Below are 19,673 nucleotides of genomic sequence, written 5' to 3'. Positions count from 1 at the left end.
GGATGGCCAGAGACGGGATTGAACCGTCGTCCTCCCGAATGTGAGTCCAGTGTGCTAACCACTGCGCCACCTCGCTCGGTAGTGCTTTAGGTATTTGGTTTTGAACCTACGACCTTCAAGGTAGGAAGATACCATCTCAATCATGCATAGTTCAGAAGGGTGCAGGAGTACAGACGTTGATGTAGTCAGGCAGTGATCTCTGTGTCGGTTCCACTACACTCCCTGTAAAGGAAACTTTATAGCTAACATAAATTAGTGTACAGGTTCAGGCAAAAAGAAAATCTTAGATTTTCGTAATTAAGGTTTATTTTTACTCTAAGTATGACTTCATGACATAGCAATGGTAGCAAAATTACATACAAGATGGTAAAATATTGATACAGGGTGTTCACAACTGTGAAGCGCAATTCCTAACTATTATAGGGTTCCTTAATGGTGAGATGGTTGATGACCATGTCTGGGGGTCGATAAAAATACAAACAAATTAAATACAATTGGGTCCAGGGATATCAATTACACTTAAGTGCACAATGAAAATACCCAAAATTGAAAGGGGTTCGATAAAGAGCAATCAACAAAAAGTACACAGTTAAAACAATTCCATAACTTAACAGTATAAAGCACTGTACAGTGGCTGATCAGCTCTCTTCGTTAAATCGGGTATCTCGCGTTTCTGCTTCAGTTAAGCCCGACACTCATGAATATTTGATTAACTTCTCATGGTTGGGATTCACAGTCATATAATATTTCTTAAAAGACATCATAGTCGCTGTTGACTATTATAAATATTTATTATTACGATTGAAATTTCGGCCTTATGGCCACTTTCAAGTAACACTGCAAAAGTTACATTCTGTCAGAATATAAGACTGTCTCACATGAGTACATATCGTCTTTTGCAGTGTTACTTGGTTCAAATGGCTCTGAGCACTATGGGACTTAACTTCTAAGGTCATCAGTCCCCTAGAACTTAGAACTACTTAAACCTGACTAACCTAAGGAAATCACACACACCCATGCCCGCGGCAGGATTCGAATCTGCGACCGTAGCGGTCGCGCGGTTCCAGACTGTAGCGCCTAGAACCGCTCGGCCACACCGGCCGGCACAGTGTTACTTGAAAATGCCCATAAGGCCGAAATTGCAATCGTAATAATAAATATTTTATACAATCAACGGCGACTATGATGTCTTTTAAGAAGTCGTGAATATGTTTAACTACAGGTCATGTTTGAATGTAGAAAAATTTGGAGCGACGGAGATTACCACAGTTCTTGCTGGCATAGCGCGAACGCGTGTGTTTGCCTTTCGTCGTCGGCAGCAGTGGCTGCTGTTGGCACGAGCTATGAACCTGTGAATCTATTTTAAATCTCTCTCGACTGTTAAACACCAATCGGATACATTTCCTACATCTTCGATGAAGCCAGGACTCCTAGTTATTCCGTAGCTAAGTTATTTGGCATGGTATATGTTATCTGACTGAAATAGCGCGTACGTCATTGCCCCCTAATCGTTCGCAAGCGTTAACTGTCAGTGTTCAGTGCGATCCTCTGAGCTAGGAGATTGTGCAGTTTAAGTTAAGACGAGCCTGTGAACAAGTGTTCACATAATGACGCTCACAATCGTCTCAGCGCAGCGCAAGTCACCTTGCTCAAACACTCGATGATTTGCTGCAAGAGAAGAAGCGGATTACTCTGTTTGCAATTTGCCTATATCAAAACAGCTGGTCACGCGTTTTCTTTCTGGCCAATCAGAGTGCTCGTACTTGTTATAACTGCACACATTCGAGTTTTTGTAGCCTATCACAGGTGTCTTTCTTTTGTAGGGCAGAGTTTAACTTCTGCTATGTAATACTGAGATAAAGAGCTTTTTCTTTCGCGGGCGTTCTAACAGAGGTGGCTACAGTGAGTGACCAGTGTTCTGAGTTGGGTTTTTCCGGATGTTTATCTGGCATCTCCCGCTATCTTCCTGTACAAATTCTTTCTGAAGGGTCGGCTGCTTTTGGTGGCGGGATACACAGTGGCTCCGGCGTCTCGTTGTGTCTGCTAGGTGTCCCCCTGCGAAAGTTTCAGCTGAATACGGGACGGGCATTCCTTCGTATAAATTTTCCTTCCCTTAGAACTGCGTCTCGTAGCTCGGGTCCGGGAAAATACTTGTGTGCAATTACTAATGTGAGTTAGTGTTTTATATTAATGAAATGTCGGTTTGTTTATTCGCTTTGCCTATCAATAAAATTCGTACATTTTCATGTAACTGTGTCGTGTTACATATCTAGTTAAGCGGAATTGTTTCAGGAATTCAGTTTAAAGTGTATTATTTCTTTGACACCTTACACTCAGTGGAAGTCAAATTTCGCGTATGCGAGCGAGACGTGGCAGGCAAACTACATTTTCTGAAAAGAGGAATTTCTTGTCCATCATAAGCTGTCAGACGCATGCTAGTTTCAGACAGGCGTGCTGTTGCTGCCTGCTGTCCAGGTCGTGAGTAAGGCATTATTCAACCCGACAAATTGGCGGTTGCTCAAATTTATAGGCCGCTCATACACCTGAATCATACTGATCTAGAATTTGCACTACATGATAAAATGGTGGATCTGACTGTATCAAAATCTGTTCTCTAAGGATGACATCAGCTACATTGTACACAATCGCAACACGCAACATATTACCTGAATATAAAGCACCACAAGTACATTTGAATTTGCACTTCTTCGTCCTACCCTGCAAATCTGTTACCAACTCGCAATAAGTCTGTTCTGACCTTTCCTTGCAACGAAAGAATTGGTTCTTAGCTGCCACCACATTCACTTGTTGGTCATAATAGTTAGTTAGGGAACCTACAATCATAATAGTTAGTTAGGGAACCTACAACCTGATCATAGGAAAGTTCACTCCAAGTGGCGTTAGGGAACAATTTCTGAATCAGGCGAAAGACACCACTTCCTAATGTTGACAAAAAGGAATGTAGTTTCGCAGTACCTGGTACTTTGAGAACAATGATGTGGGCTTCATACTGTTGCTCGAGCCATTCTTCTTCTTTTTCGTTAAAGTGGAAAATTGGTGGTATAGCACTCAGAGCTACAGTTGTTGGTCGGTTGGGTGCACTGCATTGGTAGCTTGGTTTGCCAGTAACTGCTGTACCGTGGTTAGAAGGGTTGCGATCCGCTGTGCCTGAAGCTGAAACATCTGTGTTGGCTGTGTTGCATCTAGCTTGTAGCTGAGGCGTCCGAGCAGAGAGTGGAAGATGTGAGTTGCTCATTTTAGAATAGGCAAATGCAACAGACAGACAATGCAAGCAATAAAAAGAAGCACACAAGCAAAGAAAATTTCTGCAATGCTCACCTGAAAACAGTGAAGAGAAAAAGCACTATAAGAGTTGTTGTTAAAACATGTAAACACACCCCTCCAAATAAAAGACAAGGTAGATTTAAGGTGCAGCAAAACACAAAAGCCCACTACAAAACAAAACAGAGACAATCGATGGCAGCAGGCGGCTTGGGGTTCGAACATTGACAGGTTCTCGCTGTGTTATTCAGACATCTTCGTAGCCATGTTAGTCCTCCACCTCGCAGCCACTGTTGTTGTGTCTAGGAATCCTGCATACTCGGTTCACTAGACAAACAACGAAACATCTTGGATTAATGAATTTTAATACAATAAGACAGGCGGAGTTACTTTACTTTGATAGATGTGTCACAAGCAAAGGGCGACATACAAAATAATCAGTCTTCTTCAGAATAGACAAACACAAGTCTGTGCTACATAGAGCTTGCTAAGGATGGAGGCTACGATGCGTCACTAACGAAGTGGCTAACGTTGAAGCTGCTATCGAAGTGGGCTGCCACCAGCTGGGCGCGGCGCTTTTGTCCTCTTCACATAGGGGCCGCTGCTGTTGCGTTGTCATCCTGGAGGGAGGTTGGTCAGCGGGCGATTGGCTGGCCCCTTCTCGCAGCCGTCTCTTGTCTAGCGTTCCCGACTGGCGTGCCGACGCTGACTTTACGCCGTAACAGATACCAGCTGCCTGATTCTGCCTTCCTTAGCACATTTAAAATTTATGGCATACGAACGTATTTGCCCTTTTCTATGCTGATAGGGAAGGAGTCAATGGCAGTGGGAAAGGGGCGAAAAAGTAATAAGTACGAGGCTAATCCCAAAAGTAAGGGCTCCTATTTTTTTGTAAGTACATAGACTTGTTTATTTCTACAGTGGTTTACATCAGTTTACAGCTTGAACATTTAGCTATTTTTCGACATAACCACCTTTTCTGTCGATGCATTTTTGTAGACGCTGTGGCAGTTTTTGTATGCCCATGTCATACCAGATCGCTGTTCAGAAAGTTGTGAACCTCTTCTTTCACTTCGTCGTCGGAGCTGAATCGCTGGGACCACAATTAACGCTGACAGGTACTGTGACACTCTGCAAAAACTTAAACAGGTAAGATGGTTCAAATGGCTCTGAGCACTGTGGGATTTAACTACTGAGGTCATCAGTCCCCTAGAACTTAGAACTACTTAAACCTAACTAAGCTAAGGACATCACACACATCCATGCCCGAGGCAGGATTCGAACCTGCGACTGTAGCAGCGGCGCGGTTCCGGAAGACGGGTAAGAACCGGAGAAGAGGAATGTTGAGCAAGGGCGTACACATTGTCCATGGCAACGCTCGCCCACACATCGCTCGGCAAACCGTTGCTCTTCTGCAAGTTTCAGTGGAACATAATCACCCACCCACCCTATAGTCCTGACTTGGCTCCCAGTGACTACCACCTGTTCCCTAGGTTAAAAGAAGATGTGTCTGGAAAGCGATTTAGATCCGACGATGAGGTGAAAGAAGAGGTTCATAACTTTCTGAACAGCATCGCGGCGAGGTCGTATGACATGGGCGTACAAAAACTGCCACAGCGTCTACAAAAATGCATCGACGAAAATGGTGATTATGTCGAAAAATAGCTAAATGTTCAAGGTGTAAACTAATGTAAACCATTTTAGAAACAAACAGGTCTATGTACTTATAAAAAATAGGAGACCTTACTTTTGGGATTACCCTTGTAGTGGAGTATAGTAGACAGTGGTTGTGGTATAGAAAGAGCAGATGAGACAATGGCGGTGTGAGAGAAAGAGAGGGACACGATGGCGGTGGAACACAGTGGACAGTGACAGAACAGTGCTAGTAAAGGAGTGGATGAGACAGTATCAGGTGAGGGGTGGGGGTAGGGCTGAGGGGAGGAGAGGTAGAGAGGAAGGAGAAAGTGGAAGTGGATTTGAGCCAGTGATAATGAGAGACCGAATATATGAGAATGACAATGAGTATGAGAGTGACAATGAGAGGAGACAGCAGTAGCAAGGAAGGAATGTGATAGTAGCAGTAAAGGGAGCGAGAGGAGGCCAGTGGGATTGAAAGGAGGCGGTATTAGTAGGACAGAATGAAGACAACTGTGGCTGTGACACAGGAGACAACGACAGGGAGACACAAAGATATAATAACAATGAGTTGTGCTATATGAGTGAGTAAGAAGGACAACTGGAAAAAAAGCACTTGAATATATATGCACGCCAAAGATTTTGGGGAATTTTTTTAAAGGTGGTGAGTAATGCAGCTGGTACCCCACTTTTCAGTCAGAGTCTTTTAAATAAACAGGAACATCTTCGCATTTTTTATGCTCTAATAGGAGTGTTTATCTGTTGGCTGAAGAATAGCACAACTGCTGCAAATGTTATGTAATGAAATTTTCCCCGAGACATTTTAAGTTTCATCTTTATCTACAACAATAATGGAAATTTTAATTCACTTCTTCAGCTTCCATCATTACTGTAGATAAAGATGAGACTTAAAATGTTGTTGTTGTGTTCTTCAGTCCAGAGGCTGGTTTAATGAAGCTCTCCATGCTACTCTATCCTGTGAAAGCTTCTTCATCTCCCAGTACGTACTGCAACTTACATCCTTCTGAATCTGTTTACTGTATTCATCTCTTGGTCTCCCTCTACGATTTTTACCCTCCGCGTTGCCCTCCAGTACTAAATTGGTGATACCTTGATGCCTCAGAATTGTCCTACCAACCGATCCATTCTTCTAGTCAAGTTGTGCCACAAATTTCTCTTCTCCCTAATTCTGTTCAATACCTCCTCATTAGTTATGTGATCTATCCATCTAATCTTAAGCATTCTTCTGTCGCACTACATTTCGAAAGCTTCTATTCCCTTCTTGACTAACCTATTTATCGTCCATGTTTCACTTCCATACATGGCCACACTCCATACAAATACTTTCAGAAATGACTCCTTGACACTCAAATCTGTACTCGATGTTAACAAATTTCTCTTCTTCAGAAACGCTTTCCTTGCAATTGCCAGTCTACATTTTAAATCCTCTCTACTTCGACCGTCATCAGTTATTTTGCTCCCCAAATAGCAAAACTCCTTTACTACTTTAAGTGTCTCATTTCCTAATCTAATTCCCTCAGCATCAACCGACTTAATTCGACTACATTCCATTATCCTCGTTTTGCTTTTGTTGATGTTCATCTTATATCCTCCTTTCAAGACACTGTCCATTCCATTCAACTGCTCTTCTAGGTCCTTTGCTGTCTCTGACAGAATTACAACGTCAAATGCATGGATTTTAATTCCTACTCCAAATTTTTCTTTTGTTTCCTTTACTGCTTGCTCAATATACAGATTGAATAACATCGGGGATAGGTTACAACCATGTCTCACTCCCTTCCCAACCACTACTTCCCTTTCATATCCCTCGACTCTTATAACTACCTTCTGGTTTCTGTACAAATTGTAAATAGCCTTTCGCTCCCGGTATTTTACCCCTAACATCTTCAGAATTTGAAAGAGAGTATTCCAGTCAACATTGTCAAAACCTTTCTCCGAGTCTACAAATGCTAGAAACGTAGGTTTGCCCTTCCTTAATGTATTTTCTAAGATAAGTCGTAGGGTCAGTATTGCCTCACGTGTTCCAATATTTCTACAGAATCCAAACTGATCTTCCTCGAGGTCGGCTTCTACCAGTTCTTTCATTCGTCTGTAAAGAATTCGTGTTAGTATTTTGCGGCCGTGGCTTATTAAACTGATAGTTCGGTAATTTTCACAACCGTCAACACCTGCTTTCTTTGGGATTGGAATTATTATATTCTTCTTGAAGTCTGAGGGTATGTCGCCTGTCTCATACATCTTGCTCACCGGATGGTAGAGTTTTGTCAGGGCTGGCTCTCCCAAGGCTGTCAGTAGTTCTAATGGAATGTTGTCTACTCCTGGGGCCTTATTTCGACTTAAAAGCAAGTGGAGACTTAAAATATCTCAGGGAAAATTTAATTATGAGATCTGTATGGATCACCTGTGGTACAGGACTTACCCCTTACATCCAACATCAGTGTGCTGTCACAATGTTGGAGAGCCCTGGCAATAGTGACAGTTTTGGGGGAAAATAAGCTGAAGATTTGAATCGAAGTTTGTGTTGGGGAGGAAATTCGACTTGGGTAGTTTGTACAGCATTGTTGACCGTAGTGATCTGGTGGTGTAATGGTCAGCATCTTTGTCTAGTAAGCAGGCAGACACAGGGCTTAGACTCATGGCCATGGCACAAATTTTTATTCACTTCTCCAGCTCCCATCACTATCGTTGCTGCAAATGTACTTTGGTATAACAGTGTCAGGCGACCGTTGTCGATGCGAGGAGCGCCCTGCAGCTGTGCGTGTGCCCGGTGTGCGGTGCAGATGGCGCGGACTCGCTGTCGGCGCTGTACTGCGGCGGCCCTCTGTGGACCCGCCTGACGGCCGAGGTGTGCCACCACCGCTGCCGGCCGCAGCGCCTGGCCCAGCTGCTGTCCGCGCTGCCACGCAGCCTCAAACTCAGCCTCAACCTCGAGCCGGACTCTGACCTCGACCTCAACTTGGACCAGCAGCTGGACCGCGAGCTGGGGCTGCGTCTGGCGGGTGCCACCAAGGCTGGGCTGGAGGCCCGTGGCACCAAGAGGGAGGCCTCCCCCACCAAGTAAGTCAGCTCCAGGCTGGTCCTCTGGAGCAAAGCTTCCCAGCCTGGGTGTCCTGACACTCTGCGGTGTCAAGTAGTAGCAACAAAGGTTTCTGGAGACTAGGAAAGTCAGAATGTGAAACAAATCAAAAACTTGCGATAAAATACACTACTGGCCATTAAAATTGCTACACCACAAAGATACTTACTTTCTGTGTCCGGAACTAGACTTCAGACTTCCAAAAATCAGCAGCCAATATGACCTTGTCATTTGTCTCGCATAAATCATTCATTGTGCAGGGCTGGTCTAAATGTGGAAAGATAAGCAGGTGTTGAGAATCCTGGACAGAACCACACAGACAGTGTTCTCATTCTCTTTTAGGAAACCCCATTGCTGCAGGTTTGCCTTGCACTTTGGCACTTCTGCCCCCATACGGTTTAGGGTTCTCCAGACTGTATATGGTAGGTCTCCAACAGGCGCCAGTTTTCTTTTACATCTTTATGGGGATTTCTCAGATCGATGTCCCACCTTTTCAAACGATTCTCTGCAGCCGACCCTTCCAGGGCTCGGGTACATGACAGGAAACTCTTCCTCGAACAAAGCCGTCGGTCAGCAGGCTGGTGTCCATACAACGGGTGACGCATGTCCTTTTCTTGCTTGGTTTTTTCGGCTTCGGCAGCGATGTCGCGTCGTATGTCGGGCGGTGCGATCCCCATGATTAAAGTACATCTTGTGCACTGGGATTGGGCTCAAGCATCCGGTAACAATCCGTGCCATTTCATTCACCGCGACATCAACTTTTGTCGCGTGTGTTTATGCAGACCATACTGGAGCAGCGTATTCCGCGGCTGCCACACTGAGCGCAAGGGCTGAAGTTCGCAGGACTTTTGGGTTTGCACCCCAGGATCCGCTGGCTAGTTTCCTGATGATGTTGTTTCTAGTTGAGACTTTTTCCCTTGTGGCATTACAATGATGTTTATAGGTCAGTGTGCGATCCAACGTGAAACCAAGATTTTTGGGCGTTTTACAATGGTTGAGATGTTCACCTCTCCATATTACATTTAATTCACGATTTGCCTCCCTGTTCTTTAAATGGAATGCACAGACCTGCGTCTTGGAAGGGTTCGGCCTTAGGTGGTTTGCCTCATAATACTGGGAGAGAGCTTCCAAGGTACTGGTTAATTTCTCCTCTACATCCATAAAATTGTTACCTTGAGCTACAACTGCAGTGTCATCGGCATACATAAGTTGGCGCGTGATGTTTGGCACTGATTGGTCATTTGTATATATATTATACAGAGCTGGGGCGAGGACGCTTCCCTGAGGTAGGCCATTCCTCTGATTTCTCCACTTGCTCTTCTTGCCCTGCAGACAGGCCAAAAATCTCCTATTATGCAGCAAAGTACCTAACAGTGAAGTTAAATGGTAATCTCTTGTCACATTATATACTTCCCTAAGGAGCCTCCGATGGTTTACAGTATCATATGCAGCTGAAAGGTCTACGAATGCCACTCCCGTGATCTCTTTCCTCTCAGACTCATCCTCGATATGTTGGGTCAGGTTGTAACCTCTCCACAATATAAATTAAGTATTACGAATAATATTCACATTTAGTGTAACCTCATAACAGAAAAATTCCCAAACCTCTCAACAGTAAAAAAAATATAATTATGTCGTTCACATTCAGTATAACCTACCAACAGGAAAATTGCGTAACCCATCAATAATAAAATGTGACTAATCTCTCAATAATAAAAAATGTGACTCACTTATAACCTTTCAATAATTGACTGTCAATTTAAACTGGTAAATTTAGGACGTCAGCAGCGCTACGTCGTGGCCCTGAAAGATCATTCTGAATAAAAAATGAAAATTCTTACCTCAATTAGGTCGCCGGATAACGCATATATATCTGCTCCTATAAGAAATTTTTTTGGCGCAGCCCTGTGCAATGCTGGCCGATAGATTTGTCATTTATAAAAGTAAACAACTGATTTTTCTTTTCAATAATAGGGATGACCAAGGATTGGAGAAATTAGTAAATTCTTTAAATTGAAATGAATGATCGTCAAAAGTTACTTTTTATGAGAAAGATTATTATTAAGAGATTTTTTTAAACATTTACTTGGGACTTGATATAACAATACTACATATGCGCGAGGCTGCTTTTACCTTATACAATAACGCTCAGGCTCCGACATCGCTCCACACGACCGGCCCAGCCAACACGATACACCAGACTGCTCGCTAGCAAACTACTTACTGCCACTGCTACACAGTTCCTACTGCAGTCAACACTGCTCTTTGGTCTCAGATTCTCTTATACCTTACATATCGTAGGCAGCGCGTGAGCAATCCATCGAAATTACATCTGCTCGAGTGCGCTAACAACAAATTCCTTAATCATGGACCTCTTACATAACCCTCCACTGGGGGGGGGGGGGGCAAGACTTTGGCAGCGATGGTGAGTCAATTGGACATGCATTGAGCAATAAATTTTTCTATAGTCTATTTAGTTATTAAGTCTACAGTCACAGAGTATATACATTATTGATAGGTGCAGAACATATTAAGTAATGAAACAGAGTGCACACGCATTGAGTACAGAACATATCAAGAAATGACACAATGTATACGCAATGAGTACAAAAGATATTAACAAATGACAAAGTGCACACACACTGTATATGTCTTTAGCATACTTAGGACAACTGATCATATTAACAAATGAAATAAACTGCACATGCACTGTAAAAGTCTTTAGCATATTTAGGACAACTGATCATATTAACAAATGAAATAAAGTGCACACACACTGTAAAAGTCTTTAGCATATTTAGCACAACTGATCATATTAACAAATGAAATGAAGTGCACACGCACTGTAAAAGTCTTTAGCATATTTAGGACAACTGATCATATTAACAAATGAAATGAAGTGCACACACACTGTAAAAGTCTTTAGCATATTTAGGACAACTGATCATATTAACAAATGAAATGAAGTGCACACGCACTGTAAAAGTCTTTAGCATATTTAGGACAACTGATCATATTAACAAATGAAATGATGTGCACATGCACTATATATGTCTTTATCGTTTTACAAGAATTTAAACGCACTGTATAAGTCTTCATTTTACAAGAACTAGAAAAGGAATGGGAAGGATTGCATCATGGTTGTAGCACAGTAGGTTGCACATAGCTGCACTGTAAGTCCATATCTCTCTACAGAAGCACAACACCAAGTGAGACAATCTGAATTTCTCTTCCCTGAAGTATTTATCAGTGTAGCCAAGACACTGAAATGTTGTATTAATATTGTATGTTATCATTTTGTTAGTACATTAGGTACACCAAACAGTAGGACCATAATGACATCTCCATCGTTCAAGGTGGTGGACAGCTTGATATGTCAACACCACATTCTTGTAGAATCCATAATCTCCCATCAACAGAGAATTAGTGCAAAAACCAAATATAGTGCTCCATGATCATGAGGATGGACAGGACAAACGGATATTGCAGTAATTTCTAGTAATTAGGTCAGAAGGTGAAGGACATTAAGTCTTATGCTAGTCATCATTGAGAATTACGCTAGTCTATCAACTGATCTGAACAATTGTTGGCACTCATTGGCTAAACATGTAGCAAGTATTAAGTATTACAAAACACTATTCATAACTCATCTGATAGCAGTACTTATTGGCACTCATTGGCCATTTACAAAGTATTCATATAGTTTTACAAAACATTATTCAGTGTTATTCAGAACTCATCATTCAAGTGACATAGGACATATTTAAAATGTAACACACTGTAACTATTACTCAAGGCCTGTAGTCCAATAATACATAGACATAATAGAATCAATACATCAGAAAAATTTGCGTTACATTTAGGACTAGAAATATATCTTTAAGTGGTAGCATTATTTGGTTGTATACTGGTAATAGCTGGGACTAGTAATAAATTTTTTTTTTGCTATCAATGCATTGCGTTGGGATCGATAATTGCTGGGGAATGAAAATATATGCTTTTGACTTATTGCCGGAGATAAGGATTAATAACGTCATTCGTCATGAGTCAGCTGTAGCAAGTTTATCAAACAAGTAGAGTATATGTGATCACATTCATGAATGATACACAACTGGGTAAAGTACTGGAATAGGTTTAATAACTAAATGCTTGTAGCATATTAATATCATGAAAAGCTTATCCTGGAAAAAATACAAAGTGAATTATTGCCCTGAAATAAAAAATGTATATTATGCTGAAAAGTAGTAAACTTCGAATTAACAGGTAATGAAACGTGTACTTAATATGTATGTACTGTAGCTGTCTTTCCCAAACATTCAATCATTATACTATGCAACATAAGACATACTGTCAAAAGGAACTGCAACAAATACTTAAATAACTACATAGCATCTCTTAACTAATAGTAAATATATTAACTTCATCATTATCATCATCTGCAAAGAAAGACTTCATTATTCATATTACCATAACTTCATCATTTTCATCATCTGCAAAGAAAAACTTCATTATTCATATTACCATATTCTTCATATAAATATTCATCATCATTTATTATCATCTGCAAAAAATAGACACTTCATTATTCATTATTCAAATTACCATTTACTTCATACAACTATTCATTATCATTCGTTACTTCATATAGTATAGAGTTTCTTACTTCTAGCATATATCATCACTAAAATTAACATGTGTAGTTCTGTCTGACAACCTGCATCAATCGCCTCGTATTCTGAAAGAAAAATAATTAGTCAAGACTGCTATGATACGATGTGTGTAGTATATTCTGGTTAATGCTTGTTAATTCTGATCCATTTACTCTTCATGACAAGATATTGTATTTTCTTTCCTTCATTCTGATGGTAAAATTTTCATTTCATAGTAAACCACTGTGGTTGTTTAATTTATCTCTTTTACACGGTATTGCTTCCTGAAAATGATGAATAAGGATTAATATCTTGCATTTAATTCATATACCCATTAAATAAAAACTTGTTTCTAGTGATATAATTAAGCATACAGCATAGCATGACAGAAAACGTATTAGGTCAAAAACATAGACAGTTTTCAAGGGCAAAAAATGTACACCCAGTATCATAATTTAGTAGTAAAAAATGTAAAATAGTCACGATGTTGAGATCATAAGGCAAAATGTCAAAGTCAACTGGTGTTTGTTATATCTTAAAGATTACATAGTGCATTCAGTAAAAACGGGAAAACAATCATACATACACGAAAAATGGAAAAATGTGCACAGTCTGATGTGTAACGACAAGAAAAGCGACCTGCTAACTTTACCTTGCCGGGCACTTGCCAAGAAAAAATATGATCATCATCAGTAAGTAGTCACCTAAATATAATTGCATAAGTGGTCATATAAAAATCAGGAAATGGCATTACAGAGTGATAAATCACAAAGTATGTTCATTCAATAAAGGGTTTAATGTTGGAGACATGGTGACTGCCTTTGCTTTTCCTGGTTCTCAAAGTTTCGACATGTAGCACATTGGGGTGAGGAATGCTGCGAATTCTGTATGGACCTGCGTATAGAAGGTCAAATTTACTGCATCTACTCTTTCCTCTGTTGGATAAATAATGCGTGCGTACTAATATCTTCTGCCCAATGTGAAAGTCACGGCGTGTACAAACCTGTTTCTGCTGTCGTCTCCGGCGCTCTGCGGTACGTTTGATGTTGTTCAGCGCAATGTCAATTATTTCATGGTGACGTAGTCGACGAGATGTAGGAAAGGATACTAATTCTTTAATTTTGTTAAGTGGTTCAACATTTTTCAATATAACAGTCTGAGATAGCATAGTAGATTCATTTGGTATGGAGTTAATTACATCCTGGAATGAGAGTATGTGTGTATCCCAATCAATATGTTTTTTATGGCAGTATATTCTACATAGTTTACCAATTTCTTTCATTAGTCGTTCACAAGGGTTCGAAGAAGCGTGATACTTGGATATATAGATCGGAGAAATGTTTCTAGCTCGTAACATACGTGTCCATATTGCATATCGAAATTGCGGTCCATTGTCGGAAATTACTTTCAATACATGCCCTACATGAAATAAAAAATGTTTTACAAATGCATTCGAAATAGATTTAGCAGTAGCTTTGCGTAACGGAGTGAAGGTTAGAAATTTCGAAGTGAGTTCAACAGCGACAAAGATGTAGCAAAAACCTCTATTAGATCTGGAATCGGACCAAAAATGTCTACAGCGGCCATGTGTCTCAGTTTAACGGGTACAATGGGATGTAACGGAGGAATATGTGAAGACGTGTCTGATTTAGCTTTCTGGCAGATTTTACATGACGCTAAAACTCGTCGAAATTTCTTTCCACACGTTGTCTTTGCTCTGCTCTTGTGCTATGTCTCGTAATGACGATGAAATGAAATTTGCAAATGCGACTTGTTGAATATACAGGACGCTAGAATTTGCTTGGCAGAAGTTGGTTGCGATGTCATGCTGATTGTTGCTGAGAGAACGGGATAGTGCGTCTGCTACAATATTTTGTGTGCCGGGAATGTGAACAATTGCAAAATTAAATTCCTGTAAATAAAGTTTCCATCTGCTTAGCCTGTCGTGTGCAAATTTAAGCGGAAAGTATAAACTGTATAGCTCTATCTGTGTAAACGGTCGTATGTCTTCCATAAAGAAAATGCCTAAATCTCGTAAATGCCAATACAACACATAATGTTTCAAGTTCTGTGACAGAATAATTGCGTTCAGCAGGTGACAGAATGCGACTTGCAAAGGCGATGTTTTTAATTACTGTAGTACCGTCTTCTTCAATTTCCTGAAAAATGTGTACGCCTAAAGCGGTGCTGCAACTGTCGGTGGCAATGGAGAAATTTCTGGTAGGATCTGGGTGCCATAAAAGTGGTGCATTCAACAAGGCATGTTTGAAATTAACAAATTCAGAATGTGCTTGGCTATCGCAGGACCAAATAGCGTTTTTACCCGTCAACTGGCATAATCTAGGTGTATCTAAAGCAGAGTAATGAATAAATTTGCGAAAAAAATTAATTAATCCCAAAAGGCTGCGTAGTTGTTTCTTCGTCGTAGGTACAGTAATGTCACGTAAAGCTTGAAGTTTTTCCGGGTCAGGCGCAATACCTACTGCTGAAAGTAAATGCCCAAGAAATTTTATGGAGGTTTTGCCAAAGTGCGATTTGCTAAGATTAACTGTGAGTCCTTGTGCACGAAAAGTTTGCAACAGTTGTTCCAGAATCAGATTGTGTTCAGACCGGTTAGCTTCTGCAATAAGAATGTCGTCTACATACGTTGTGATTCTGTCTTTCAGTTCTGTCGGAAGTATAGTATTTAATCCGCGAATAAATGCTGCTGAAGAAATTGTTAAACCGAACGGTAATTTGCAAAATTGATAACAGTCACCAAAACAGAGAAATGCTGTGTACTTTCTGCAGTTCGGATGGAGCTGAATTTGCCAAAATCCCGATTTCAAATCTAATGTGGAATAAATAGCAGTACCATGAAATTTCTGTAGAAGTTCTTCTAGTGTCTGTGGGCGATCTGTTTCATTAATAATAATGTCGTTGACATGACGCGAATCAAGTACGAGGCGAAGTGAGTCATCCTGTTTCTTAACAATATGGAGCGGGTTTATGTACGGACTAACTGCCGGTTCAATAACTCCTTGGTCAAGCATAGCTTGCAATTCTTTCTTAACTTGTTCTCTGTGAATATACGGAATAGGGTAATGTTTGGCTTTAAATGTATCGTGCTGTTTAACTTGAAATTCATACATAAAACCGGACATAGTACCACGGACGTTGTCAAAAACTGGAGCTTGCTGTAAAAGAATATTGCGTAGTTGCGTACGTTCGTCGTCTGTATTTGCGCTGCTCTGTTTAACCTTATCAGAAATCGTTTGTATAACGTCATAGTCGGCTTCGTCTGGTGTATTGTAGTTGTGTATGTACGTAAATGTGAACAATGTGGAATGACAGTCTATATTACGCGATGTCGAAATGACCTCTGTCCGATTAATTGTTTGTTCTTCTGCAGATAAAGAGTGCGCAAATTCTAATGCCAGTTGTACATTTTCATCCTTTAACATTAAATAGGAATTTTGAAAGTCAATAATTGCGTCGTGTTGTACCAGAAAATTCGTACCTAAAATAACATCTGTTGTCAACAAGGGAACAATCCAAAAATTTGAGTGAAACGAATGACCTGCAATACAAAATGATAAGTGTGTCTATAATTTTACATCTACTCCTTTACCAGATACTGCTCAGTTTACTTTAGTTTTGCCTAATGATAACGTAGGATAAATATTCTCTTTGTTGCATTCGTTGAAGGTTTCTTCATTTATAACTGACATAGGTGATCCAGAATCGATTACTGCTGAAAATTTGGATGATCCAATCTTTACTTCAGTGACAGGGTGGGAAATGGTTTATGTGAATAACTGGTTTTTCATGCAAAAGTGTGTCTCAGATGTCGTCAAAAGTAATAACATTTTCGTGAACAAGAGTCTGTGTATCAAAAGTAGTGCTTACGTTGCTGGAAGACTCATTCTGCACTGTATCTAGTCAAATTCTATCTGACGCGCTGTTATTTGCGGGAGGCTGCTGTGGCATTTCAACTATTTGTACTGTTCTGTTATTTCTTCCTGACGTATTACGTTCGGGATGATACCGACTGTCTGGTTTATTCATGATAATCTGCTGTTGCGGATGATTTTGCTGCTGGTAAGACCGACTGTTATTAAACGTACGCTGAAAACTGTGCTCTTTACTTTTACGTCTGTCGTAATAATCATTGCTATACGGCGCGTTGCGATAGGAATTGAAATGATGGGTTTTCTGTACGTACTGATTTCCTTGTTGCTGTGAATTACTATTTGGTGGAGCCGACGCTATACGTGTAGGCGGCGAAACATTAAAGCTTGGCTGACCTTGCAGACTATACTGTTGGTTGGGTATGCTAACCGGCTGGTTTTGTTGCTGTTGTGGTGAAAACCTCTATTGTTACCAAAATGTGTTCCCTGTTGCTGATAATTTTGTACATACTGATGATTACACTTCTGTCTTTCATTAAAAAATTACGCTGGTAGTTCTGGAGCGTCTAATGAAAATTGTCACTTTCGGTAAAACTTGTCATATCGGGTTTTCTTTACACATTCTTAATCCTAGATAGATCGATAGTTGAAGAGCTGTTTTGATAGATATAAAGGATAATAAAAGAGAAGGCGGCAGTGCAGAAAACTAAAGATGAAATAGCACTACTACGGCTCGAGGCCCTGTGCACGCTACGGCACATATTCATCGAAGAGTAATGAATCCCCTGAGGTCACTTACGCGCTGCAAATAAATTTTAGTTTCTGCGTTACAGGCAATGCCAGTGAAAATTCAAAAACAAATTGGCGTATCCAGTCCAAAGGATGTATTTGTGTTCTGTCATTTTTAAACACCTTAAATTTTCTCAGCGATAGAAAGTGTTTGTAATCAAAATTATCGTCTCTGAATGTCTGAGCAGGTTCAGGATTGCATGAGAATCTATTTATATGTGTTTGTTCGGAGTCCAAGTCACGTACTCTCTGTAAATTACCTAAGTTACACTGGCTGTGTGAGTGTGACAAATGTTCGGAATGTGGCGTATGCTGTGTCGTGTTAGAGGCTGAAACATTTTTAATTTCTGTCACTTTAAAACGTTCGTCAATTTAGCTGTTCTGTTGTTCAAATTTCTTATCGACTTTCGCATCCAGAGTGCGTGAAAGTTCTGCTGACATTAATTTAAACTCGCCGCATAACTGTGTTGCGTTTTCTGAACATTGTTTACGAACCGCACTAATTTCATCTCTAAATGATTCTGTTATGGCTGCATGTGTATTACTTAATTCTTGTGCAGCAGATCTAACTTCTTCACTACTGTTGCTAGCACAAGCATTAATTTCCTCACGTAATTGTTCTTTAGTATCATGACGTTGCACGGTAACGGCTGTAATCTATTCACTAAGTTGTTTGTTCTGTTCATTAAGGTTGTCGTGTTTTTCATTCGATTGTTTGAAACTTTCAGTAAGTTGTTTATAATTGTTGTCTTGTTTTTCATAAAGCTGTTTAGAATTGTCTAGTTTTTCATTCCACTGTTTGAGATTTTCATTAAGTTGTTTGCAATGGTTGTCGTATTTTTCATCGAGTTGTTTGTTCGAGTCATCGAGTTGTTTGTATGATTCATTAAATTGTTTGAAATTTTCATTAAGTTGTAGCAATACTGCCATAACTTGATCCCAGCCAAAATTAGTGGCTCTATTTTCTGTACTGTGTGATGGTGTATCTGCATGTGTCACGTTTTGTGTAACCATTTGGTCATTGTCTGACTCGCGAAAAGGTTTGCTAATTGGATGAGCACTGTTGGTCACTACATCGGAATCAAACAAATCTGACTTATTTTGAGTACATTGTTCATCTTCGCTAGAAACGTTTATCTGTTTACCTTGCATATTTTGCAAATCAGGTGTATTAAACTGGGCAGCGTTCATTGTAACGGAAAGTGCCGCGTCATCAATTGTCGTTAAATTAAATTTGGACATAACTGAATTTATTTGCTCATCATTAGGATTTAAATCAATACTAGTGATCGGCACGCACTGATTGTCTGTAATTGGAGGATTATCATCAAGACACTGAGTGTCGCTAGTATTATCAGTCAAATTATTCAAGTCGGCTTTTTCACTCATTACGGATCGCGATGTACTGTTAGCAGTTTTTCGCGGCATTTTCAGAACTCAAAGTTAAGCACAAAATCAAACAAAGACAAAGCAAAAATGGAACAAATACAGTTACAACAAAGAGCAATAAATTGCCGATGATCTGTGAAAGAAAGAGTGACTAGTTAGTAAATGCTTTGCGCCAGATGTAAACTACATTTAATATTAGGTAAATAAGAGCAGATATATATCTGACTAGTACTCAGAAATTCGCAGAGAAAATACGATCCTGGCCGGTTGTCGACAAGTGTAACCTCCCCACAATGTAAGTTAAGTATTACGAATAATATTCACATCTAGTGTAACCTCAAAACAGAACAATTCCCAAACCTCTCAACAGTAAAAAAAATATAATTATGTCGTTCACATTCAGTATAACCTACCAACAGGAAAATTGCGTAACCCATCAATAATAAAATGTGACTAATCCCTCAATAATAAAAAATGTGACTCACTTATAACCTTTCAATAATTGACTGTCAATTTAGACTGGTAAATTTAGGACGTCAGCAGCGCTACGTCGTGGCCCTGAAAGATCATTCTGAATAAAAAATGAAAATTCTTACCTCAATTAGGTCGCCGGATAACACATATATATCTGCTCCTATGAGAAATTTTTTTAGCGCAGCCCTGTGAATGCTGGCCGATAGATTTGTCATTTATAAAAGTAAACAACTGATTTTTCTTTTCAATAATAGGAATGACCAAGGATTGGAGAAATTAGTAAATTCTTTAAATTGAAGTGAATGATCGTCAAAAGTTACTTTTTATGAGAAAGATTATTATTAAGAGATTTTTTTTAAACATTTACTTGGGACTTGATATAACAATACTACATATGCGCGAGGCTGCTTTTACCTTATACTACAACGCTCAGGCTCCGCCATCGCTCCACACGACCGGCCCAGCCAA

The 19,673-nt window shown here is 40.1% G+C and overlaps 1 protein-coding gene across 1 annotated transcript in view; it reads left to right on the top strand.

Moving 5' to 3' along the window:
- The window catches only part of LOC124607496, a 63,614-nt gene that overhangs the window by 34,757 nt on the left and 9,184 nt on the right, over positions 1–19,673 (top strand). Inside the window, exon 3 of the mRNA XM_047139877.1 lies at positions 7,652–7,995. Coding sequence (XP_046995833.1) covers positions 7,652–7,995 — 344 coding nt within the window. The remainder of the gene's footprint in view (positions 1–7,651; positions 7,996–19,673) is intronic.

Source organism: Schistocerca americana, chromosome 3 (genome assembly GCF_021461395.2).
Source record: "Schistocerca americana isolate TAMUIC-IGC-003095 chromosome 3, iqSchAmer2.1, whole genome shotgun sequence".
Classification (NCBI taxonomy): domain Eukaryota; kingdom Metazoa; phylum Arthropoda; class Insecta; order Orthoptera; family Acrididae; genus Schistocerca; species Schistocerca americana.
The sequence above is the reverse complement of the archived record's forward strand: the minus strand, read 5'-3'. Positions and strand labels throughout refer to the sequence as shown.